The sequence below is a fragment of the Littorina saxatilis genome, linkage group LG12, assembly GCF_037325665.1.
Source record: "Littorina saxatilis isolate snail1 linkage group LG12, US_GU_Lsax_2.0, whole genome shotgun sequence".
Lineage (NCBI taxonomy): Eukaryota > Metazoa > Mollusca > Gastropoda > Littorinimorpha > Littorinidae > Littorina > Littorina saxatilis.
In genome coordinates this window covers 47,288,853-47,315,330 of record NC_090256.1, presented here as the reverse complement: position 1 = coordinate 47,315,330, position 26,478 = coordinate 47,288,853, and the positions used below count along the sequence as shown (strand labels likewise).

Below are 26,478 nucleotides of genomic sequence, written 5' to 3'. Positions count from 1 at the left end.
ACTGCGTAGCAAATGCTTGCCTTGTTTGTCGAAGAGACACTGCGTAGAAACTGACTCAAATTCAGTGCAAAGCAAGCCAGTGTCAAAACTGGCAGTGACAAGACGTAAAAAGTTTGCGTGTTCGGAAATGGCGACCTGTGGATCTAGTCATGGAAAATGTTATTGAGGCTCATGGAAAGTCATGGAAAAGTCATGGAATTTTGTTTCTAAAAACCAGTGGGGACCCTGTATTAAGTCCTTCTTAGTTTCACAATTTGTTTACGCTATGCAGGCGCTTCTTGCCCCTGTTAAAGTTCTCGATAAGTTGAATACTATTTTGTTCAGATTTCTCTGGAAAAGGAAGTATTCAAATGCAAAAGCCTTTGAAAAAGTTAAACGAAATGTATTGTGTAATGTGGTGGAAGAAGGTGGTATTAACATGATAAACGTCCACGATATGCAGACTTCTTTTTTACTCACATGGGCAGCAAAACTTCAACAACGAAAATATGAACCGTGGACAACGATTCCATTAAGTCTTTATCAGGTATTGGGAAGAAATTTACTTTGTTTTAAAGCCACAACACCACTAAAACTGTTTCAAGGTATTGAATGCATTCGATCAAACTTTTGGAAAGAAGTTCTCTTAAAATGGATCCATAATAAAGCATTGATTTATGAGAGAGAAGATCGCTTTGGTGATCAATGTTTATGGAACAATATAAATGTGATGTATAAAAATAATATTCAATGTTATTTTATTTTTTTGACCAAAATATGACAAGATAACTATGAACATGTACTCACCAGAAATATGGACAATCAAACATTTCAATGTTATCTTGTTCAGGCTAGTCCTTCTCACCTGCAGTCTCTTGTTCCTATTCAAAATATAACATTTTCACACAGATCGAGACAGTCAGTCCCTCTTTCTGGAAACTGCTGTCCACTAGAAAGATAATTCTTCTTCTTCTTCTTCTTCTTCTTCTTCTTCTTCTTCTTCTTCTTCTTCTTCTTCTTCTTCTTCTGCGTTCGTGGGCTAAAACTCCTACGTACACTCGTGTTTTTGCACGAGTGGAATTTTAGGTGTATGACCGTTTTTACCCCTCAATTTACTGGGCAGCCATACGCCGCTTTCGGAAGATGCATGCTGGGTATTTTCGTGTTTCTATAACCCATTGAACTCTGACATGGATTACATCTTTTCCGTGCGCACTTGGCCTTGTAGGGGGATAAGGCACTAGCAGGTCTGCAGATAAGTTGACCTGGGAGATCGGAAAAATCTCCACCTTAATCCACCAGGCGTGGCCGGGATTCGAACCCACGACCTTCCGCTTTGGAGGCTGGCGTCTTATAATTGTATTTGATGACTCCAGTGGTAGCTGCTGTGTGAGGACCCTCGATTGTTAGCTAAGACATCTCCCAACAGAGAACACCTTCTCCTGTCCCTTAATTGGTCGATAATAGGCCTGACTTAAGTATACTTGCCATCAGTGAAGGATTGCAGTGCAGGGACCTACCAAAAGGGGTTGTTACAGATAGGTGGTCACTATGAAAAGTTGAATTTAATCATGTACAATCTTGTCTGGGATCCTTGGGAGTGGTTGTTGTGGTTGTTGTGGGCCGGTGCTCACTTTCAGGAGAGGGTTGCAAGGGAAGGTTCAACTGTTTTATTTTACAAAATTTCTTCAGGTGAAATAATTCTACTTCTTTGCATGAACGTTCGCGGTTTTGTTACTGCTGACAAGATGGATGTGGCGAATGAAAAACTTGAGCTACACTTGAATCAGAGTCTTTGCATTAAATATTGTGTTTCTTTCACTGCAGGCACGTGCACAAGCCTTGGAGGTGCTGAAGGAAGGATGCCAGAGCATTATCAACTCTACTCTCGCCTCTTATCTCTCTGACAAGTTGGTCATTTTGTTTTCCAGAATTTAACTCTCACTGATGCACGCATGCACATAGCCACACTCAGATGCACGCATTCACATGCACTCTCTTTCTCTCTCTCTCTCTCTTTCTCCGTCTGTCTGTCTGTCTGTCTCTCTCTCTCTCTCTCTCTCTCTCTCTCTCTCTCTCTCTCTCTCTCTCTCTCTCTCTCCATCTGTCTGTCTGTCTGTCTCTCTCTCTCTCTCTTTCTCCATCTGTCTGTCTGTCTGTCTCTCTCAGTCTCTCTCTGTCTCTCTCTCTCTGTCTGTTTCTCTTTCTCTCTCTCTCTCTCTCTCTCTCTCTCTCTCTCTCTCTCTCTCTCTCTCTCTCTCTCTCTCTCTCTCTCTCGCTCTCTCACACACACACATGCACACACACATACACACACAAACTCTGAGTGAACACTCATTCAAAAATGTACATGCACCCAAGCTGAATGCATGACTACGCAGACATGCACATATAATATGCAAGTCAGGTAACTTGTTCCCGTGGGTTGGCATAAAAACAACTTGCATTTCCATCCAACATAAACTCCTTTTAGTGTCCTGCGCTTGAAGTAAATGTTCAGCGTACAACTGTTGAAAACCTAATATATCTTCTGTTCCAGATCAAAAGTAGTGTTTTCTGTGGAGTCTGTCCAGAAGGATGGAAGGTAAGTGGCACATTTATTTAGACTTATCTTAGACTTACTTACATACATAAATTACTTACGTTAAACTAATAAGATAAGACGAGTCTGCCGGAAGACCTTGTAAGTTTGATGTGCTTATATAGTTTGTGTTGGTGGTTTTTTTTCCCCTCTTTAAGACTACCCTACTTTATGTCTTTTGGCACAAATTCTCATCCATCTCCTCATCTTTCTGCATTTAAATTAGTGCCTGCCACTTCAATTCATGATAAGCCAACGTTAATAATGCAGTGTGGTGAAGGATAATTATTGCGTTCAAAAACAATACAATGCCAAAGTGTGTATTGATGATTTCCTCTAGCCCATGCAATTTCTTTGAAACATTGTGCACTCACAAGAAGAGCTAATGGAATTAAAAACTTGAATATTTAGATATTTAAAAAAATGTATTTATTTATTAAATTGTTCTATTTATTTTTTTGTTTTTTTGTTTTGTTGGTCTGGTAGAACAGCAAGGTATGTAAATGGTGGTATGCCTCAGACTGTTGAAGGGAGAAAACCTTCAAAGCGTTTAATGGCTCAGGACCAGCCATTCACTGCATTATTTCCCTTGTACTGTGCTTTGAAATGGTGTCCATTTGGAAATGTTTTAGGAAAACGAAAGGCAAAGGCATAACTTTAATCTGAGATGTTTGATCATGTTCTGCGATATATTTTTAGCGTGCAAGAAGTCACGGACAGTCAACGCAGCCAGCTAATGAAGGTTGCCACACTGTCGCTGTATGACCTCCCTTCTGCACAAAAGTCTGCCCGCTCACCGGGTTCTTTGGTCTTTTCCGAGTGCTTCCTGGATTCAGCCATAACCATCAGCTCAGGTGAGAGAGAAGAAGAAGCATAGGGAGAGAGAGAGAGAGAGAGAGAGAGAGAGAGAGAGAGAGAGAGAGAGAGAGAGAGAGAGAGAGAGAGAGAGAGAGAGAGAGAGAGAGAGAGAGAGAGAGAGAGAGAGAGAGAGAGAGAGAGCCTAGAGAGAGACTAGAGAGAGAGAGAGAGAGAGAGAGAGAGTGCGCGTGTGTGTGTGTGTGTGTGTTCATGCGTGTGTTCATGCGTGCGTGTGTGTGTGCGTGCGTATGAGCATGCATGGCTATGTGCGTGTGTGTGCATGCTTGCATGCGTGCGCATATGCATTTGTGCGTGATTGCATGCGGGCATACATGCAAGTGTGTGTGTGTGTGTGTGTGTGTGTGTGTGTGTGTGTGTGAGTGTGTGTGTGTGTGTGTGTGTGTGTGTGTGTGTGTGTGTGTGTGTGTGTGTGTGTGTGTGTGTGTGTGTGTGTGTGTGTGTGTGTGTGTGTGTGTGTGTGTGTGTGTGTGAAAGACACTGACAGAGAGAGAGGGTAGCATGTGAGAAAATAATACAAATTGCAATAAAAGATTGAGAGAGAAGAGGCTGAACAGCATGATAATGTTTTGTAAGAGAAAAGCAACTGTAACTGTTCACATAACTTTTTCTTTCAGGTGTGAAAACCTCCATGGACATTGATATTTTGTATCTGACCAGCCACATTCCCAGGTTTTTGCTATGGGGTGTAAGTATCCATGTTTTTTGTTCTTTCCTTGAAAGTCTTAATTTTTAATGCAAATAGATGTATTAACAGAGGTGTATTTACAGACTTTTCGAAGAGAAAATCTGACAAAGCAAATAGATTATAATAATTGTAATACATGTAATACATTTATGCAGCTCTCTTCTTCTTTTTCTTCCAAATCATGAACTGGGTCCTTTTGGACATTAAAAGTTCAACTCTAAATCCCTGACAGCTCAACGCAGTTAACAATGCAAAGCTGTGTACACAGATCTTAGAACAGAGGTAGCCATAGAGGAGACGGTGTTAAAACAAGACGTTTCACTGTGTCAGGTGAACGCTAACAGTCAGGAGGCCCACGGGCACATCAGGGCCCAGCTGGAGTCGGGCTTGTTGGAGAAACTTGGCACGCTGCTGATGACCGGAGACAAGGTCGAGGTGACCGCTGGCACGGAGCTCACGCTGCCCCCGGAGACAGGTAACACTGAGGAACAAATGATTGTTTACATTAACCCCTTGACTGCTGAAACAATGAAAATGAAATCCTGATGAAAAAACATTGCATACAAGCGTAAACAACGAAAACATGCATGCAGCAAAAAGAAAAAAAAATATGTGTAGTGCCGTACTGTATGGCTGCTCTCTTTCCCCAGTCGTGAAGCAGCCCGAATTTCCATGAGGGTAACCTCACAGGACTAAATAAAATCTTATCCTTATCCTTGCAGTGGAACCCCCCTTTTAAGACCTTCAACAATCTGAGAAAATTAGGTTTTAATAAGGAGGGAGTCTTAAGATAGGAATTAAGTTACAGATGTTATGAACAGAAAACCTGAGAAAACTAGGTTTTAATAAGGAGGGAGTCTTAAAGCCATATGTACTCGATGACTATACACGCTAATTGCTTTACCAACAGCTGGAGACATGCTACATTAAGTTCCCTGCAAAATATTGTGGTCTAGGACCCCTTCAATGTTCAGATATGTTAATTTTCATTTTGATCTGGATCGTCCTATTTATAGATTTGCCAACAGAGGTAGCGTTGACGCAAGGGAAATAACTCCGCGTCTTTGTTTACATCCAAAGTTTTTGAGACTCTAAAACAAGCTGTAATGCATGTATATGGTCCGCGCATGGCGACATATCGTCATTACATGGTCTTATGGTGCGTTTGACATCGATTATGGGCAAACTACACTTTGTAAACACGGGAGCGCGTACATATGCCTTTAAGATAGGAATTAAGTTACAGATGTTATGAACAGAAAACCTGAGAAAACTAGGTTTTAAAAGGGAGCGAGTCTTGAATAGTGGGGTTTTAAAAGGTGGGGGGGGGGGGGGGGGGGGGAAGGTTCCACTGTAGCCCCGAATTGAGAAATGGTCTCCAGGGGAGGCAATCTTGCTGCAATTGAAAGGGCAATGTACATCGGTTGTTTCCCTTGTCAGAATATTGATTCTTTGTGATGTCATAAGTACCTTTATTGTAGACAAGGGGTTAAAGATACATTCCTTCATCTGTGATTGGTCATGTATGCCACCACAGGTCTATCCAATGTTTTATGTGGGTCATATTAGACGACTTGCCCTCTCGGCTAGCGCCGCGAAGCCGCACGATAAATTTGGGTTACCTTGCGTGGCCTTGCGAGATCTGCCTCAAACTGCGGGCATATTTTGATAGCTCTGTGAGAGGTTGCGTTTTAGTGCAGACACTTTTTCTTGAAAATGGTGAATTTGCACTGTGCAGTAGTGGTCTGCAACAATGATAGCCGCAAGAATAATCCTAAAGTTTGTTCAAAGTACCCAAGCATGGCCCAAACACGAAGAAAAGGCGGTCAAGTTTTTGTTTTTAAAAACAAGCCAGAGAACACCAGCGCTTGTAAAACCGGATGGCTGAATTCTCTTCGACGTCAAAATTACGTGCCATCCCGGTACTCCGTTGTCTGTTCAATAACTTTATCAGCTTCTGTTTCTTGTATCCTGAATATTGTATTTTTCTTTCTTTGAGGTAAGTTTGCAACTTTAGTACTTGCAATCGCATGAAAATTCTGCGGTTCGGTAGCCATTGTCTAGATCAGTGACTGTAGCGTATGGAAGGAACAATAACTCTTGATAGCAAAAAGTTTGCCCGCAGGGAAGTGAACCTTCCTGATCTTTCGCACCGGAGAGCTATCTGAGCAGGGTATTGTGCAAGTTGGCTAGTGTGCTTGGACACATACCAACATTAGATATTAACAGGTAAATTGAAAGTGTGAATGGAAATCCTAAGAGATAATTTTGAACATCCCCTGTGCTTGTCTGTGTTGTCAATATGCTCCTGTTAGTACAGATGTTCAGGTACAGTATTTATCATGAGGTAGTGCATAGTTGGATGTTTATTTGTGTCTGTGCGGGTATAAACTGTAATAAGTAATTTTATTCATTGCTTTCAATGGTATATGCATATTGCATCATAATACTGTTTATCCTACATATGTGAGAGAGACCACTCATTACATAAGCCTCATATTGATCATATTGATTGATTACATAACAATATCGTTCAAACCACACGTGTGTATATCATGTAAATGAGGTCATGTCAAGCTAGTCTTGCAGGGACCTGTTTTTCCACTGCTTGTGATGCCAAAGTCACTGAGACAAACGTTATTATGAAAAAAAAATGTGCGCTCGCTAATTCCCCTCGATGAATTTTTAACTAACACGTCACGCTACACTTTCATGAGTGACGTTTCTTTGCTTTGACATAAGAATTGCATGAGGCTGTGGAAGAGATCGAGGTTCCAAAAGAAGGTTTTTTTTGACTGCGGGACATTTTGAGTAAAACACACGTAAGTACAGTATGTAGGATAAACGAATACTACATTGCTTGCTGTGTCGTACCAGATTTACACTCGTTGCTTTTTCAAATAGTGAGCAGCTCAAAGTTGAATTTTTGCATTCATTTGTGTATGGTTTGCAGTATTTGTGTCTGCATGAGGACATGTTCAATTGTTTCCAGTATTGTGTTCTTTCAAAACAAATTATTGTGTTTCAGTTCAGCTGTATGTGTATCAGAATGGATTGGCATTGTACAGTGAGCAGTATGGTTCATTCTCACTCTCAGCCTCCGACTGCAGCCATGTTCAACTTTTTGATGGGGTAAGCTCATACTCGCTTACAAATCTGCCCAACACTCTCTTACAAATCCATCCAACACACCTGTAAACCCACCCAAATTTTGCATCCTCTGTCCTAGCTTCTTTGACTCTCTTGATTTGCAGAAACTCTTATCTAAGGCCTGCAGCTGTGGTAGCTCTCTGTAACGCATTTTTCTGAACCTTCCTGTTTTAATGACTAAACAAGCAAAAAAGAAAAAGAAAATCTTTTGAATTGAAATGTTAGTCCCAAACGGTCAAAAGTAGGATCAAATTAAATAGATTAAATAAATAGGCTTTTTAGAAGACTTTGATAACTACATGTTAATTTCCCTCCAGGACTCCATGTCTACAGCTGTGCTGCTCATTCTCACCTATCACACCTGGTCGGCCATCAAACTGCCCCCTCACCTGGTCACACCTGACAATATGCTCTTCCTCGTCATAGCACCTCGCAGCAAGGCGCACACTCACCTGTATGGCCAGGTAAGTGTTTCAGCTGCATTGGGGCATGTTGCTAAGTCAGAATTTGAAATTCCATGTTTTGACTCACCTGAGTAATCATGAGTCTTCGTAATGAGCAGTGTTTTGCCCTATGGACATGACCTGATTGACCTTCATCAAATTTCAAGGTTACAGACTGTTCATAAAGCTAGAGATGAATTTCTCATTTATATCACATATAACGAGGGTGAGTCGCGTAAGCATTTGCTTGTCTTGTTTGATGAGTGTTCCAGATTGCCGAAGGAAAATGCAGTAATGGAGCAATTAGAGTCTGGAAAACACATTCTGGCAGATGGTTTGGACTTTATTTGGTGCCAGGCAACTGATTGTGCGAAAGTTACAGTGTTGCTTTTCTGGTTCTTATGTCTGTAGCGAAAATGTTGTTCAGTTAGATTTGTTTATATAGTTCCCCCCATACACACACATACAAACCTGTACATAGGAACAAATCTTTGCTTTCAAACATTATTTTTTTTCTTTCTACTGTAGGTGCTAACCAGTTGGAAAGAGGACTCGGAGATGCCTGCAGTCAGCAGACTAGAGGCGAATGAACTTCCTGAGCAGCTTGAAACTTTGTAAGACCAGCTGCATTTTGATTGATTCATTGTTAATCATTGACAGCTGGAGACAGTTATTTTGAATAATCAGATAAAAAAAATCATAACTTGCACACCTAAAGAACTAGCCCAAACTGAGAAAAAGGTCTCCATGGGAGGCAATCAGGTTGCTGTATATCTAAGGGCAATTTACAGCAGTTGTTTCCCTTGTTGGAGTACCTACACCATGTCATTCAGGACATTTATTGAACTAAAAATTAACAATGAATTTTGAACTTGTAAGTGAGGACCTGGCTGTCTAGCTGAGGGGCGATAGTGGATCAAGGTTTTTCGGTTATCATTTAAAAATCGGCGGAGGTCCATTGTTCTATTAAGCTTGAGTTATGATTGTAGCTGAGAAACAAATCCTATAGTTACACACCTTGTATTTGTTGTGAGAACTGCATTTCTTGTTTAATTCTTTCTGATCCCAGCGGTCTTTTAAGTGGACCCACAGACAAACACTTATAATATAGAAAATAAAGTTATCTGACAAATTGGTCAGAAGCTAGCTCGGAAGACACAAGCAAGACAATGATTGATCCTTTCTGCATCAGTTGATGACTGCTTTCATGTCTGTGTTGCAGACACCAGTACCTTCAGCAGGTGCAGCACCATGAGACCCTGCACACTCTCATCACTGCCCCCAACACCACCACGCTCAAAGAGGCCGCTCACAACCTGCCCCACCTCAAACAGTCAGTGCCGCTTGGCTTGGTCTTGTTGTCGTGGTGTTGTTGTGTGGGGATCAGTGTTTGTCTGTCTGTCTGTCTCTCTGTCTGTGAAAGTGTGTGTGTGTGTGTATGTGTGAGTGTGTGTGTGTGTGTGTGAGGGGGCAGGGTAGGTGTGTGTGTGTTTGGGTGTGTGTATGTAAACCAGTCTGTCGAAGCCTAGGTGGAGTGAAAGAGTGAGAAATCCTGAGTAGGTGTGCGTGAGTGTGTGTGTCGCAAATGAGTATGTCATAGGCTGTTTTGAAATGAGTGTGTGTCTATGTGGATTGGAATGCATCTGTTTGTGCAACGAAAAATAAAAGTCGACAGAGTGAAACGTGGTTAAAGACATGGTTAAAGAAAGAAAGAAGAGGAGCAGAGTAAAATTAGCATGTAACCATGTTTACCATGTGAAAGAAATAAGCCTGTGTTTAGAGGTTTGTGGGAGAAGGGAAGCAAATATCCATTCCTTGCCATCATAGAATGCATGAGAGCTTAATAACCGGCACGGTTGGCCTAGTGGTAAGGCGTCCGCCCCGTGATCGGGAGGTCATGGGTTCGAACCCCGGCCGGGTCATACCTAAGACTTTAAAATTGGCAATCTAGTGGCTGCTCCGCCTGGCGTCTGGCATTATGGGGTTAGTGCTAGGACTGGTTGGTCCTGTGTCAGAATAATGTGACTGGGTGAGACATGAAGCCTGTGCTGCGACTTCTGTCTTGTGTGTGGCGCACGTTATATGTCAAAGCAGCACCGCCCTGATATGGCCCTTCGTGGTTGGCTGGGCGTTAAGCAAACAAACAAACAAAAACGAGAGCTTAATTGTAACTTCCCTTGCTTGCAGATTTCTGAGTCACTTGACAGTGAGCACAGGGGTACCAGTACCAATCAGCCGATCAGACCTCCCTCACCTGCTGCAGAGAGACCCAGACTTCCAGGTGGAGTCCGACAATGAACAGGTAACCCTTGTCATTGACCTCACTTGATTGAAAATAGTCGAAATAGAAATAATTCTATCAGAGTTTTTAATGAGCTGTGGAAGACTTTTGCCCCCAAAAAGCGGTGAGGCAAAACCAATGACAATGTTTAGTGAAAAGTTGAGCTCCGATGTTCATCTATAGAGTCAATTTGATGTGAGATGATCTTTTCATTCTATAATATGCAAATCAAAGCTCGCTTTTCACTGCCATCATCATCACTTTTCTGCTCTATCAATGGCCACATGTACTGAGTTTTAGGTTTGAGCTTGGAGTAGCAAGAGTCTAACGAGTGTGGTGAAGGGGGCAGGGAGGAATTGTATGTTTGTGTGTGTGGTGAGAACGGGAGGGGAGAGGACAGGATGGGGGTTCACCTGCCATAACAAATTGAAGGTTTACTGGAAAATCTTTAATATTTTTGTGAAGGTTAAATCCATCACAGAAGCAAAAATTTATAGACAGCTCTTTGAATGTGTGGTGGGCGTCGGATGTGTGCATATCATGATTGAATTAAAACTTGCCATTTTTGACTCACATGCGAAGCAAAAGTGAGTCTATGTACTCACCCGAGTCGTCCGTCCGTCCGTCCGTCCGTCCGTCCGTCCGTCCGTCCGTCCGTCCGTCCGTCCGGAAAACTTTAACGTTGGATATTTCTTGGACACTATTCAGTCTATCAGTACCAAATTTGGCAAGATGGTGTATGATGACAAGGCCCCCAAAAACATACATAGCATCTTGACCTTGCTTCAAGGTCAAGGTCGCAGGGGCCATAAATGTTGCCTAAAAAACAGCTATTTTTCACATTTTTCACATTTTCTCTGAAGTTTTTGAGATTCAATACCTCACCTATATATGATATATAGGGCAAAGTAAGCCCCATCTTTTGATACCAGTTTGGTTTACCTTGCTTCAAGGTCAAGGTCACAGGAGCTCTTCAAAGTTGGATTGTATACATATTTTGAAGTGACCTTGACCCTGAACTATGGAAGATAACTGTTTCAAACTTAAAAATTATGTGGGGCACATGTTATGCTTTCATCATGAGACACATTTGGTCACATATGATCAAGGTCAAGGTCACTTTGACCCTTATGAAATGTGACCAAAATAAGGTAGTGAACCACTAAAAGTGACCATATCTCATGGTAGAAAGAGCCAATAAGCACCATTGTACTTCCTATGTCTTGAATTAACAGCTTTGTCTTGGATGACCTTGGATGACCTTGACCTTGGGTCAAGGTCACATGTATTTTGGTAGGAAAAATGTGTAAAGCATGCGAGTCGTATGGGCTTTGCCCTTCTTGTTTATCAATGAACTTATTTCTTTCTTTCTTTCTTTTATTTTAACAGGTGATTGTGACAGTGCTGACGGGAGTTCCTGGCAGTGAAAAACACTCCCTGTGTAAAAGCCTATCCCGGATGGGAAAAGATTACTTCAGGTAAATAATTTTTGCCACTTATATTCAGATGAAGAAACCTTTCTTTTTTTTTTCTCTCCCAATAATATAATGCTGCGTTGCCCAAAACAAATAACGGTTTTGGGTGTGACAAAAAAAAGAACAGGGCCGGAGTGCTATGTAAATTAGGAGCAGTTCTTCCAAACCCATTAAAAAAATATGACACTACCAGCCTGTTCCCGCATATTGAGCCAGACATTTTTGTTTTGGCAAATTGACGTTGCAGTTTCAAAGCAAATGACCATCGTTTCTTTGTGAATTTGTGTTTTTCCCATAATATAACAATGCACAGCTAAAAAATATGGCCAAGAACAAATCTACGGTTCTTCGAACAAATAAGAATAACAACATTCTTGTCCAATACGACTTGCATTTTGCCGTGTGCGCTGTAAAATCTCACAACCTTCAAAGCAGACGAAAAGCAGACATCTTCATTTTCTTCCAAGGGAGAAATCGTTGGTCATAGAGTCTTGCAGCACCCAAACATACTTCTCCACGCTTTCTTTTCTTTTTATATGCAGTTGCTTCGCAAAAATAAAATGTCATTCTTTTTCTCAACTTGTCAAGTCAGTCAAAACGACCGTAGCACACAGAACTGGGCAATGACACTGATTGGAATACGAAAGATCTTCGATGACGCAAATATGAATGACGTCATGTGGTCGCACCTATCTCGAGAACTAAGCGTCGCTCAGAACCAGCGCCCTTCCATTAATAGGGTGAACAAGTTCAATCAGGGTCTGGGCAGGGCCAGGTGAGGTAACAGTGACACATTCTTTTTTAAAAGGCCTTGTGGGACATTTTGGCACAGCTGTGCTCCCCCTGAAAACTTTTGGCTGGAGAGAGAATGATGGTGACCCTTTTGAAAGCCGGATTTCGATTGCATTTGTGCTTTAATGGGAGACAAACAACAACATTTTGATTTGCAAAAATCTCCTTGACAACAGTTACTTCCCTTTGACCACATGGAGCTCATTTCTTGATTTCAGTCAGAAGGGAGACAACCAGTAATTTGTGGTTTGCAAACTCTCTTGGAGAGGAATTACTACCCTTTGACCACATTGGGCTTAACTTCTTGATTTGATCTTATTTTAATTGGATAAAACGGTTGCAGTGAGCTATTTCAGCAGACTTGTGTGGATATGGCAAAATAGATTGATCAATGAAATGGGTATGATTATGAAATCAGTGTTATTCAACTTGTGATAATATCTTAAAGTTGGGTTGGATTTGTGTCAGATGGAATGGAACCTGTGACAGATCCACAAGCTACTGTCTGCAGAGGAATCTCCAATTAAGTGATGATAACAGCACATTATTTTGAAAATGGTGTGAGCCAAGTGTTAAGTGTACATTAAAAATAAAAACTTTTTAGACCTCCAAAAACCTGAGGAAAAAAAGGGGACGTCTTAAAATGGTTATAGACAGAATATCTGAGAAAACAGAGTATTTAAAGGGAGGGAGTCTTAAATTACCGTACTTTCCGGGTCATAAGGCGCGACTTTTTTCCTCGAGTTCGACCCCTGCGTCTAGTATAACGAAGCGCCTAATCCGTGTATGAAATACGAAAAAAATCAAAGAGACTGCTTGAGTACCAGTCGAACAACTTGTGATAATGCATGTTTCAGCTACTAGGTACTGCCCTGCCTTTGATCTGGCCGCACACACAGATTTCCACTCTGTTAAACTCGGTCACTGACCGGTCACTGACCCCGGTGCAGGAAGTGTTTCCTCTCTCAGATATGACAGGGGAACCACCTCTCATGGCAAAAACTGGGTCATTGACCCCTGGGAAGAAGGTTGTGTCTATAAACAAGGCCACCCAGCTATCACAATGCCTTTGATCTGGCCGCACACACAGAGCACACATATTTTCACTCAGTTAAAGTCGGTCACTGACCGGTCACTGACCCCGGTGCAGGAAGTGTTTCCTCTCTCAGATATGACAGGGGAACCACCTCTCATGGCAAAAACTGGGTCATTTTGGTGCGCCCTATCGGCCCCCTGCGTCCAATGGGTAACTGGATTACAATTTTTTTTAAAAAGAAGGGGGTGCGTCTTGTATAACGAAGCGCCTTGTCACCCGGAAAGTACGTTTTTAAACAAAAAAAGGGGGGGGGGGGGATTTCCACTAAACCAATGCTTCCTTCTTATTAAAGGTGTGCGTGTGTGTGTGTGTGTGTGTTTTCTTGTCCTGCAGCCATGCTGATGGCAGTTTAATCTCAATGTCTCGTGGTGAATTGTCTACCTGCATGAATATGATTGAAAGTGAAATGTTTAGTCCTCAGTTAGTTGTATGTGGGTGGTGTTGCGTCAGATAGAAGAGGCTACTCTTGACTCTCCCTTTTAGTAATGATAAGAGCACATTATTTTGAAAATGGTGTGAGCCAAGTGTTATATGTATCCACAATTCTTTTAGGTGGGTGGTTGTGCGTCAGATGGAAGAGGCTGCCCTGGACGTGGGACAGATCCACAAGATGCTGTCGGCAGCAGTCACCGCCCACCTCCAGCAAGACAAAAACAAACGTCAAACTCGCATCATTCTCGACTCCCCTGGGTAAGAAAATCAGTTTGTATCTTAGCAAAAACTGTTACCATTTAGTTTGTTTGTTTTTCTTGCCTTAGTTGTTCACACAATAGTTATTTAAACATTTCTTAAGAGCAGAATTCTATTGATATGAGATTCCCAACATTCACATACTGTTGACTAGATACTATTTTCGAAGGGGCCAAAAAATGAAAATTGTTAGTTTTAAACAAAAATTGAAGCTAGATTTTTGAAACTTCACAAACTTCAAGGGATTGATGAACTCCAAACATGACCCTAGTCTAGTTTACTCTTGCCAAATAAAATTTCAAGTTCACAGTGCAGTCCAGAACACTCATGAAGGAATCATTGTTAAATTGACAATGAATAATTATGCTCAGTCTTGACACGCACACAAAATGTCATAAAACATGTAGAACATGACTTGCTAACAACTTTAACTGATAAATTGCAGCTCAGGGTAGGTATAGGGAGTTAGGAGGGCCAAAAGTTAAGGTTTTATACTCTTTTATACTTTGTGAGTCTATTTACAACAGCAAATAAGTTATTACAGTTTTATAGTGCTGATGCTGAAGGCCAGTCAGATGAGAATTAACATTTTTCCTTCTCTTTATTTATTTATTTATATATTTATTTATTTGTATTTGTAATTATGTTTAGTCTTGCTTCATTTGTTCTGATTGCCTGTCAGAGAGTTTGTATGTGTTCAAAGTATCCATGATTTTTTTGTGTGCTGGTTTCATGCTGTGTTTTGCTTCAGGTTCATCAACACACCCGATGTCATTGGTGCGGTTCTCAGGCACCCTGAGGCCAAAGTCAGAAACATGCTCAAAATAGGTGAGTGTGTTTTGTCAGTGCTATTACTGGCCCCTTTTTAACGCCACTCAAAGTTTGAGAAAATCAGGCCTTCAAAGAGAGGGAGTCTTAATATGGGGATACAGTTTGAGATATTTATTTTATTTTATTTTATGGCGTCCGCCCCGTGATCGGGAGGTCGTGGGTTCGAACCTCGGCCGGGTCATACCTAAGACTTTAAAATTGGCAATCTAGTGGCTGCTCCGCCTGGCATCTGGCATTATGGGGTTAGTGCTAGGACTGGTTGGTCCGGTGTCAGAATAATGTGACTGGGTGAGACATGAAGCCTGTGCTGCGACTTCTGTCTTGTGTGTGGCGCACGTTATATGTCAATGCAGCACCGCCCTGATATGGCTCTTCGTGGTCGGCTGGGCGTTAAGCAAACAAACAAACAAACAAATTTTATTTTATACAATTTATATCGCGCACATATCTCATAACTATCAACCACGGATTCAAGGCGCAGGGATTTATTTATGCCATGTGAGATGGAATTTTTTACACAATATATCACGCATGTTATTGATATACAGTTTTAGGAAGCAAGTTATTATTAAGAGGATTTGTAAAAAGGGTGTTCAAATATACTATTCCTCACATAGTTTTAGTTTTTACTTTAGCTGCGTGTTTGTGGTACTCCATTATTTTTCTCCATTGTTTTGGGGATTGCCCTCAATGCAGTTTGCCCTGCTTGCTATTTTGTGTGCCCTTTTCTTTCTGTTTTTGTTGTTGCTGTTCTCATGTTATTTTATGTTTATTGAGTTCAGTTTTTGTGTACCTATTTGTTCTTATAAAACTTATCCTTCTTCACTTTTTGGAGGGCATTTAAATGACGGTGTCATTTCTCTGAAGTAGGTACTGAAATGCATTATTTAAGTATTTAAGTAAATGTCAAACGGTGCATAATAAACACACAAACAAAACCAAAGGGGTTGTCTGAAATGTTGACCCTGAGTTACTACATGCATCATTTTGGCTATACATGTACATACAACCACATTGTAATTTCTCTTGTTCTTGAGAAAATTGTAAGGAATATCCAATTTGAAATAGGATGTAAAATTGTTACAAGATTATATGCTTGCAGTATAAATTGTTGTGGATTGTCTTTGTCTCAGGTGCTGTGACAACCTGCATTGATCCCCTGAACACCTTCATGCAGCACAGGTAAACCCTGTTTTGATCTCTGATGATGTTTGCTCTTTTTCTCCCCCCCTCCCCCCATCCCCTCATTGTCTGTGTTTTATGTTTGAGTGATTTTGATTTCAGTGTGCTTAAAGCAGAATTCTGTACTGAGAGTCAATGGCAAGTTGAAACAGTGTGTTTTGACTGTGAAACTTTTGGACAAATTCTCAGATTCAAAGTTAGCACTTGACGAGTTCAAATCTCTCTAGACGGAAAGTCTGGTTTGCGCTACTTATTAAAGATGTGGAATATGATTCAAACACCTACAAATTGTAAAAATTCCAAAGATTGAATTCCTGACCGAAACGTTTACGCCCCTTTGTTTCTTATATAAAAAAAACTTGCATTATTTGACCACAAAAAAACAAAACAAAACAAAACTGGACCTACCAACCCTTATGTTTTTAGTCTTGACATTAGAAACCATTTTTTATTTTGGGAGGCCTAACCTTTTCAGGATGCTGCTGCCCATGCTCCTCAACCAGTGTGCTCAGGGTTGGGTCAACAACATCATCTTCACCTCACAGACCAAGGCCCCGGTCAGTGCTCATCATGCTTGCTTGTTTGTCGGCCTGTCCATTTGAATTGTCCGGTGTCTGACTCCAGCACACACATACACACACTTATGCACAGACACACAGCTATGCATACAGGCACACAAACACATGCATGCATGTACTCAGGTGTATGTATGCATGCACTCACATGCACGCTCGCATGCATGCACTCACATGCACACACACACACACACACACACACACACACACAAACTGACACACACACACACACACACACACACACACACACACACACACACACACACACAAAATACCAGTCAATCGGAGTACACTGAGAGCTGACCACAAACGTACATGATCGTTGCATGCATGCAGCGTGTCTATGATTTTGCTTACCCTAACCCTGCAAAAACCAATCCCTGTTGCAGAGTTCCTTGCTGGACCAGCTGCAGTGTCTGATCCGCTGTGTTAACACTGATGTGGCCTTGCTGTTAGCAGAGTCCGGGGAGATCAAAAGGTCAGTATTCAGTAGATGATTGGCATGTTAGCTTTTGACAGGACACCTTAGAAACCAGCCTTAGTGTTCCGATATTGGGGATGTCATTTTGCGTGGGCCAATACATTTTGATATTTTTTCTGTGATAAGAGAGAACAATTCTAGAATAATTAATAAATTGTGTCCCAGAATTCCAGGTACCAATGGTCAACAACTGTTACTGAGAGTTTAAAAATGTGTCTATGAAACAAAAGAAAATGTTTGGATTAATCTTTTTGACAAAAATCGTGTATAGGGAAGTTATTAGATGTGTATATTCTACTTTTTGTGCAGGTGTAAAACTGGTTATTAATGTTATTCTTATCCTTTCATAACATGACAGGAGTACAGATCTGGACCAGGTGGTGTCGGAGTCTGCCTTTGAACAACCCACCATGGTTCGTGCCAGGCTTCTGCTCTACCCGACATGGTCAGTGTAAACACCTTGTCACAGTGTAGCAGACAAAGCAATGCTCTTCACTCTCTTCACTCTAAAACTTCTGAAAGTTGCTTGTTCATTTCAATGCTTTTAAAGGCCTTCCTTAATTGAGCCCGAAGTTAACTTCAAGAAGACTTCACTACCCAAAATTCAGTGCCAAAGTTTTGTGCAGCGAGCTTCCTGAAGTGGACTTTGCAAAGAGGACTTCGCCTGATTAATATCAGGCTTTAGTCTCTCAGCTGCTAGGAGACTGGCTCTGGGTACCCTTCCCTTATTGTTGTCAACATCTAAAGCATGGCTCTGGGTACCCTTCCCTTATTGTTGTCAACATCTAAAGCATGGCTCTGGGTACCCTTCCCTTATTGTTGTCAACATCTAAAGCATGGCTCTGGGTACCCTTCCCTTATTGTTGTCAACATCTAAAGCATGGCTCTGGGTACCCTTCCCTTATTGTTGTCAACATCTAAAGCATGGCTCTGGGTACCCTTCCCTTATTGTTGTCAACATCTAAAGCATGGCTCTGGGTACCCTTCCCTTATTGTTGTCAACATCTAAAGCATGGCTCTGGGTACCCTTCCCTTATTGTTGTCAACATCTAAAGCATGGCTCTGGGTACCCTTCCCTTATTGTTGTCAACATCTAAAGCATGGCTCTGGGTACCCTTCCCTTATTGTTGTCAACATCTAAAGCATGGCTCTGGGTACCCTACCCTTATTGTTGTCAACATCTAAAGCATGGCTCTGGGTACCCTACCCTTATTGTTGTCAACATCTAAAGCATGGCTCTGGGTACCCTACCCTTATTGTTGTCAACATCTAAAGCATGGCTCTGGGTACCCTACCCTTATTGTTGTCAACATCTAAAGCATGGCTCTGGGTACCCTTCCCTTATTGTTGTCAACATCTAAAGCATGGCTCTGGGTACCCTACCCTTATTGTTGTCAACATCTAAAGCATGGCTCTGGGTACCCTACCCTTATTGTTGTCAACATCTAAAGCATGGCTCTGGGTACCCTACCCTTATTGTTGTCAACATCTAAAGCATGGCTCTGGGTACCCTTCCCTTATTGTTGTCAACATCTAAAGCATGGTTCTGGGTACCCTTCCCTTATTGTTGTCAACATCTAAAGCATGGCTCTGGGTACCCTACCCTTAGTGTTGTCAACATCTAAAGCATGGCTCTGGGTACCCTACCCTTATTGTTGTCAACATCTAAAGCATGGCTCTGGGTACCCTACCTTTATTGTTGTCAACATCTAAAGCATGGCTCTGGGTACCCTTCCCGTATTGTTGTCAACATCTAAAGCACTTGGTTCCCTTTTGTAATTGTTCTGACTTGCCACTCATAATGACAGTCCTGTAAACACTGTCCTGCGGAATTTGATCCAAGAAGAACAGATGTATCATGTTACATTTACACACAAGGGCTCAAGTGATTTACACTTCTACTCCGACATTGTCAGCACTGCATGCAAAGGTTTGCAGCCTTTTAAAATTCAAATTCAAGAGCATTCTGTGAAGTTACCACTGAGCAGGAGCTAATGGTTTGAATAGATCATCAGACTCAGAATTGCTTTAGCTTTGCATGAGAACTGCCGTTTATTGTGGTGACTCAAGTATGTGAAGACCACTTCAAAAGACCAAATAGTTTCAACAGACTAATAGACACAGAATTTCATTAGATCGAATGAATGCTTCCGTTCTAAGAAATGATTGTACGCTGTGTTGCAACAAAGCAAAACCCCACCGCTGAAAGGAACATTGTATGTGAACGATGTCTTTAGTTATGATTGTATGATTTCTTGTGTTGTGGATAGGAAGCAACAAAGCAAAGCCCCACCGTTGAAAGGAACACTTGACATGAACGATGTCATCCTCAGATTCTCCAGGCCGCTGGAGAAGACAAAGCTGATGCAGAAGATGAAAGGTATGTTTGACTGATCGTTATATTTCTATCTGTCTTGTGTACCTGTCTGTCTACCTGTCTGTGGCTATGGCTTTGAGTGTCTGTCTCTCTGTCTCTGTCTGTGTATCTGTCTTCCTGTGGCTTTGTCTGTTTGTCTGTCTGTCCCTCTATGACTGTTTCTTTGAGTCCATAATTATGTGTTGGCTGAGCTTGTTAATATGTTTGTCTGTCTGTGTGTGTCTGTGTATCTGTCTGCTACTGTGTCTTTCTGTTTGTCTGTCTGTCTGTCCCTCGGTGTTTCACTGTGACTGTTTCTTGGAGCCTAAATGCGGTTGATGACCTTGTTTGCATGTGTGTCTGTCTGTCTCTCCCTCTGTCTGTGTCTTTCTGCGGCTTTGTCTGTCTGTCTGTCTGTCTGACTGTGTTTTTCAATGACTGTTTCTTTGAACCCATATGCGTTTGCTGACCTTGTTTTCATGTGTGTCAGTACCTGGACGCCTTCGTCAATGCATGCATAATTTTGTTTACCTGTAAGTTTATTTTTTTTCTCTTTTTCTGTCCTCTCTTTGTGTATGGCATTTTCAGTGTTGAAAAAGGTATGTTTATGCTATAACTCTGCTATCTAATGTTTCAGCTCTTCCTGGTTCTCTGTCCAAGTTTCCATTTGAAGGGAACATCTACCACATCTACGGCTTGGTCTGCTTTTCTGGTGAGCATAAACAATACTCCTTTTTGCAATGTGTGCGTTCGTGCGTGCCGCGTGTGTGTGCCGCGTGTGTGTGTGTGTGTGTGTGTTTGAAAGTGTCTTTGTATGTGTGCATGTGCACATACCCAAACAATTACCTTGAAAGTCTGTTTAGATACGTCAATACATTTTTACAGGTTTTGAATTTTGCTTTAGAGTGCTCAGCGCAGTGGACCTGTAGTACGTACATCAACACCATCATATCTTTCTGCGTTTTTGACTGAGCGTGTTAAAGCCGCCTAAACACCAACCACACTCAAAGCAACATCGTTCTCTCTCCCAGACTCTAACAGCACGGTGGACCTGCAGTTCACGACCCTGAGCCAGAGCCTAGTGTTCCACACGGTGGAGACCCACTCCCAGCCCGTCATCCGCGGCCAGCACCACTACTACATGGTCTTCACCGGTTGCAGGCTGCAGGACAGCACCCTCAAGGACTGGCTCAGAGCCTGTACAAAGCAGGTAGGATTCCAGTGTAGAGATGCATTGGCTAGATTGGTACAGTAGAACTCCCCTTTTACGGCCTTAACAAACCTGAAAAAATCAGGTCTTGAGCTACCTTAGCTAGATTGGTAGCACTAGTCTTGAACTACCTTAGCTAGATTGGTAGCACTAGTCTTGAGCTACCTTAGCTAGATTGGTAGCACTAGTCTTGAGCTACCTTAGCTAGATTGGTAGCACTAGTCTTGAGCTACCTTAGCTAGATTGGTAGCACTAGTCTTGAGCTACCTTAGCTAGATTGGTAGCACTAGTCTTGAGCTACCTTAGCTAGATTGGTAGCACTAGTCTTGAGGTACCTTAGCTAGATTGGTAGCACTAGTCTTGAGCTACCTTAGCTAGATTGGTAGCACTAGTCTTGAGGTACCTTAGCTAGATTGGTAGCACTAGTCTTGAGCTACCTTAGCTGGATTGGTAGCACTAGTCTTGAGGTACCTTAGCTAGATTGGTAGCACTAGTCTTGAGCTATGACTGTCGTAGTTTGAAGGGTGGGGTCTGTTTGTAGAGAACACCCTCCATGACTGGCTCAGAGCATGTGCTAAGCTGGTAGGATTCCAATGTTGAGATGCGTTGGCTAGATGGATAGCACTAGTCTGGAGCTATGTCAGCCTCAGGGACTTGCTCACCCTGTGAAAAGCAGGTAGGACTACACTGTTCTTCTTCTCGTTCGCTTCCTCAGAATTCTAGTGTTGAGATGCAAAGGCTAGGTTCAGGTAACGCTAGTCAAGTATTGAGGGGGGGGGGGGGGGGTATGTTTGTAGAGATTGCCGTCAGGGACTGGCTCAGAGCATGTGCTAAGCAGGTACGATTCCAATTTTGAGATGCAAAGGCTAGATTGGTACTGTGGAACCCCCCTTTTACGACCTTCACAAATCTGAGATAATCAAGTCTTAAAAGCCAAAAAGGGAAGGAATTTTAAAATGGAGGTAATTTTACAGATGCTATGAATCAAACATCTTAGAAAGGAAGCTCTTAAAAGGATGAAGTCATACATTTGAATATGAAAAGGGGGGTTCCACTGTAGCACTGGAGCTATGTCATAGTTTGAAGGTGGGGTCTGTTTTGAGATAACATCTTCAAGGACTGACTCAGATCATGTGCTAAGCAGGTGGGGTTCCGATGTTGATCGAGATGCCAAGGCTAGATTGGTAGTACGAGTCTGGAGCTATTTCGTAGTTTGAAGGGTGGGATCTGAAGAGAACACCCTCTAGGACAGTTCTGACTGTCCCTTTATTTCAGGCATCCTTTCGTGAGAGGGAAAGTAACGAGTATTATGTATCCCGTGAGTGTAAATGTGTACCTGTGCAAGGTGATTAAATGTAAAAGTGTATGTAGTTCCCATAACTTCCCCCAACCCTTACCGCCTCTTCTCTGGTTTGTATATTGGCTGATGACCACAAGTACAATACTCCGTCTAAAAGTCAAAGTCAAAAGACTTTCAAGTGATGGTCAGCATTTGAATGAATTAGCTAATCTTGCATGCTTAGCCTAGAGTCTAGGGATATTAACAGAGAGAGAGGGAGAACAGTACACGTACAAACATTTAACTCAGCAATGCTTACAATAATCTTTTTTTCTTTCTGTTTTTTGTTTTTATTTTATTTTGCTGTTGTTTTTCAAAATCGAATCATTCTCTTGTTTGCAGAAACCAGAAAAAAAGAAAAACGTAACAAGGGCGGACCTTACCCGAGCAGAACTTGATAAAATTCACGTAAGTACTGATAAAATAACAACTCTATGTGTGCGTGCATGCATACTTGTGTGTGTGTGTGTGTGTGTGTGTGTGTGTGTGTGTGTGTGTGTGTGTGTGTGTGTGTGTGTGTGTGTGTGTGTGTGTGTGTGTGTGTGTGTCCAAACATGCTGAAAAATCTCTTTTTGTACCCAGATAACAGACAAGCATTGTATTGTATTTTATTGCAGTGCATTGTATTGTATTGCGTTGTATTGTATTGTGTTGTATTGTATTGTATTGCGTTGTATTGTATTGTATTGTATTGTATTGTATTGTATTGTATTGTATTGCATTGTGAACAGAAAGAGTATCATCTGGAGCCTCTCCCCTCGGGCTGGTTCTACAACGGCACACAGTTTGTCAGCATGGCAGGCGAAAAGGCCAACCAGCATCCATGTATCCTTTCATTTATACATTACTGGGTTACATTACTTGTCATTTTCGTTGCTATTAAATATGTGCATTGGAACCTCCTTTTAAGGACCCCCCCCACACACACACACACACACACACACACACACCTTGTTTTTAAGGCACAGTTCTCCCTGTCTAAATGGTTCGGCTCACTGACTCATATCAAGCCATGCTTTTACATGGGATAAGGTCATCCCTCCACTTGGACATATACCAAAAGTAATCACCCGGAAAGCTTTCTGTGCAGATTAGGATGATTTCTTTCGTGAATTAATTTCTATAAAAGAAATGAGTGTTAACAAACCTAACTTTTGACCCTGCACAGGTGTTCCTTGCGATGTCTAAGGTTTGTGACCGTGTGGGAATGTTGAAGGGTCATTTTCCATTTGGGGGAATTTTGGCAATTGACAAGATTCAGAAAGTTTCTAAAATTGATAGAGGGTATGAGAAAGTTGTGGGACAGTTTTGGAAACTGAAAGAAGTTAACAGAGAGGTTATTCAGTCCGAGTTAAAGAGAACAAAAACGTATGTGATCGGATATTTTGTTGGGTTAAGTTAAGTTGATTTGAAAAAACAGGTGGAACGTTTAGAATTCAGTCTGAACAACAAAAGCTTTGGGAACCCCGTATCAAATATAAATGTGATGATGAACATACAACGCTGTGTGTTGGTGTGTTTGCTGAAGGATGGTTGGGTGTTATTCATTGACAGGCAAAGAAATAACGTAGGGGAAACGTATTTCACATTTTGTAAACATAAAAGGTCGGAGAACCCCCTTATTAATTTGTAACTCATTTTGATGATAAACAGACGTTGTGCGTTGTGTTTCTGAAACTGTCGTTTTGCTATGATTATTCCTTGACAAGCCACCAGGCATGAAGGACTTCATCATCGACTACATCAAGAAAAAGAACGAGGAGATTGACAAATACAACGCTGCCATTGACAAAGAGAAATACCCAGATCTCTTTGCCTGAATCCGTCTTTGGACTTAAGGTGATGCCGTCGCCATCACTAATGATAAGCTGGACACGTTAACTGATGACGGCAGCTCATGGAGCTTGTGTGAATGATTCTGGAGCGTGCGTACTTATGTTTTACGTGATGTCTACGTTTTTGCAAAAATGTCAACGTTTCTGGATAGTTCTGGATCATTCCACTTTGATTTTTTCTTAATGTTGACCTGAGCTTAAAGCAAAGTTTACGGGACACGAGAGAATGCATGCAGTATTTTTTTTTATAAACATCGATTAAGCAAGTCAGTTGCGCATTTTAACATTTATGATACTTTTCATGCTTGCTTGTTTGTTTGTTTGTTTGTTTTATTTTAAGACTTTGAAATCAATGACACTTTTGCTATTTGCATGTTACAATGTTTCTCTTTATTTTTTATCTTTCCGTACCTATAAACTTTTGTGTTCTGGAAACAAGTCTAATCTGTGTGAATTGTGCTCAATGAACAGTGCATTTTAGCTATGGGTTATTTTCTACATGAGTAGTTTCTTTGAAATCATTTATTTTATATTATAGTAATGTTGATGTTACTTGTTTAGCCAGTTGTTCTCTTTTGCTGTCTTTTGTTCTCATTTGTTTCGTTCTTTTGTTTTCAATTTTTCAAAAAATACAAATTTTGTACAGAAACTTGGAGTGCTTGATATTTAGAATTATAACCCAGAGTACATGGTCAAAGAATTTACGTCCCCCCGAAACGAATTTACTTCTGCCTCTAAACAGTTGATTTTTTTTTCTGCAAGCTGGTTTCAAGTAAAATGTCTGCAACAACTTGCCACCAATGTGACCGCAGTAAAATTCATGAGTGGTGGTGTGATTCAAAGTGTGATCATATTGGAACAAATGATGTATCTATGGATAGTAAAAGTGAGTGTGAGCGTGTATGAATATTTTTATTTATTGCACCAATGTGTATTAAACTAACTAATACTTTTGTCAGACAGGGAATAATAACATTTTTGCTGGAAGTATGTGATCTTTGATTGAACGATGAAATTGAAAATTGACATGCTGTTGAGTCGTTGGGTTCTGAATGGATTACTGTGATGATAATGGTTATCCATCTTTCATGTGTGTCTGATGATGCTTGGTTGCCTTGTTGCATTTCGTGAACGTTCTGAACAGCATTAGGGCGCAACCACCCTCCCTCCGATTGAAGCTTTTCAACATTCCAAAACTATGATTTTGGCCAATTCAATGGTCGGATTTTTACAGATGTGAATTCCAGTTCAAGTTCTAGTGTTTACCTGCTGAAGATTTTCCGTCCCCATTTTTTGGCTCACGTAAGTGTAGCCTATGCGATGCTAACTTTTGTCTGTCTGTGCGTGCGTGCGTATGTATGTATGTATGTATGTATGTCTGTGGTAGAAACTTTAACATTTGACTGAACACCGAAATACTAATTTTACTTGGTTATTATTCAAGCAACAGCTTCAAAGTATTGAAGCAATGATCAACATTTCATTGGCACGTACGTAGTTAAAGTGTGTATCCAAAGAAAACGGGTGGTGGGGGGGTTTTGGGGGGGTAAAAACAGCTGACTGGTTTGTGTCGTGTGTGGTATGTAGACCAGGTCAGAGGTCAAGGTTAGGTCAGATCGCGTGAAGGATTGTGGTATAGATACAGTTATCACCGAGCTGCAGTTCGCCGATTCGGAGAAGACGACTCATGATTTCACATTGTTCGGTTTCGTCGCTCCAGAAAAATAGATAAAGAAGATACCAAAGGAGATTTCCTGCAGGTTAATCTGCACAGCGTGTTTCCAGTGTCTGCGCGAGGAAGCGCTGTCGAAAGCGCAGTGTCGATCTGGCCATCTGGCAGTCGTGTCCCCGTAAGTAGGCTACAGACAGACAGATCTAGATCTAGTGTCTCGCACTCTTGCACCGTATCACTTGTGCTTACTGTGTGTGTGTATGTGTGACGGAGTGATTGAGTTTGTGTTACTGTTTGTCGATTTCTTACGTGAGCCGTGAAGGCTACGCCTCTTGTTTTATTTGTATTCCGCCATTCCGCCCAAATGTGTGATTTTTGGACTTATTTCAGTTTGCGAGTTGATCGGCTGCCATATGAATTCTTCAGATATTTACATTCAGGCAAGTTTATGCGATATTTCGATTGAGATAACCCCCATTTGAAGCTATTAATTCAGTATTACATCGTTTGGTGTCAAAAGTTATTTTGAATTTATGAATGTTTACCAAATAAAAACTTTTGAGTGAAGGGTGTGTTTGTGTTAATTTAGATTTTCTTTTGTCCGTTGTATTACATTCACTAGGACAATTGCGTGTGTAAGAAGGGGCATTTTTAGTCAAAGTCCTAGAGAAAGCAAGTTGATAACCATCTGAACAACAAAAACGGCTGTTTTTCGCGGGCATCGGCAGAGACACTTCCTGTACGAACTTTCCGTTTTGGATCTCTGTCTGTCTGTCTGTCTGTCTGTCTGTCTGTCTGTCTGTCTGTCTCTCTCTCTCTCTCTCTCTCTCTCTCTCTCTCTCTCTCTCTCTCTCTCTCTCTCTCTCTCTCTCTCTCTCGCTCTCTCTCGGTATGGTTTGAAACGCCACCACCTCCACGCACAACACTCGGTCCTTACGACTCCTTT

General features: G+C 41.5%; 1 protein-coding gene across 1 annotated transcript in view; it reads left to right on the top strand.

Moving 5' to 3' along the window:
• The window catches only part of LOC138982088 (dynein axonemal assembly factor 9-like), a 138,405-nt gene extending 112,306 nt beyond the window's left edge, over positions 1-26,099 (top strand). The window contains exons 17-39 of the mRNA XM_070355311.1: positions 1,807-1,889; positions 2,519-2,563; positions 3,260-3,414; positions 4,054-4,124; positions 4,455-4,599; positions 7,153-7,256; positions 7,592-7,738; positions 8,246-8,331; positions 8,940-9,050; positions 9,905-10,019; positions 11,388-11,476; positions 13,914-14,051; positions 14,803-14,879; positions 16,016-16,064; positions 16,540-16,621; positions 17,029-17,117; positions 17,479-17,565; positions 19,391-19,500; positions 20,114-20,188; positions 20,508-20,686; positions 22,368-22,433; positions 22,757-22,850; positions 23,742-26,099. Of these exons, the coding sequence (XP_070211412.1) occupies positions 1,807-1,889; positions 2,519-2,563; positions 3,260-3,414; positions 4,054-4,124; positions 4,455-4,599; positions 7,153-7,256; positions 7,592-7,738; positions 8,246-8,331; positions 8,940-9,050; positions 9,905-10,019; positions 11,388-11,476; positions 13,914-14,051; positions 14,803-14,879; positions 16,016-16,064; positions 16,540-16,621; positions 17,029-17,117; positions 17,479-17,565; positions 19,391-19,500; positions 20,114-20,188; positions 20,508-20,686; positions 22,368-22,433; positions 22,757-22,850; positions 23,742-23,845 (2,301 nt within the window). The 3' untranslated portion in view covers positions 23,846-26,099. The remainder of the gene's footprint in view (positions 1-1,806; positions 1,890-2,518; positions 2,564-3,259; positions 3,415-4,053; positions 4,125-4,454; positions 4,600-7,152; positions 7,257-7,591; positions 7,739-8,245; positions 8,332-8,939; positions 9,051-9,904; positions 10,020-11,387; positions 11,477-13,913; positions 14,052-14,802; positions 14,880-16,015; positions 16,065-16,539; positions 16,622-17,028; positions 17,118-17,478; positions 17,566-19,390; positions 19,501-20,113; positions 20,189-20,507; positions 20,687-22,367; positions 22,434-22,756; positions 22,851-23,741) is intronic.
• The last annotated feature ends 379 nt before the right edge of the window (positions 26,100-26,478 follow it).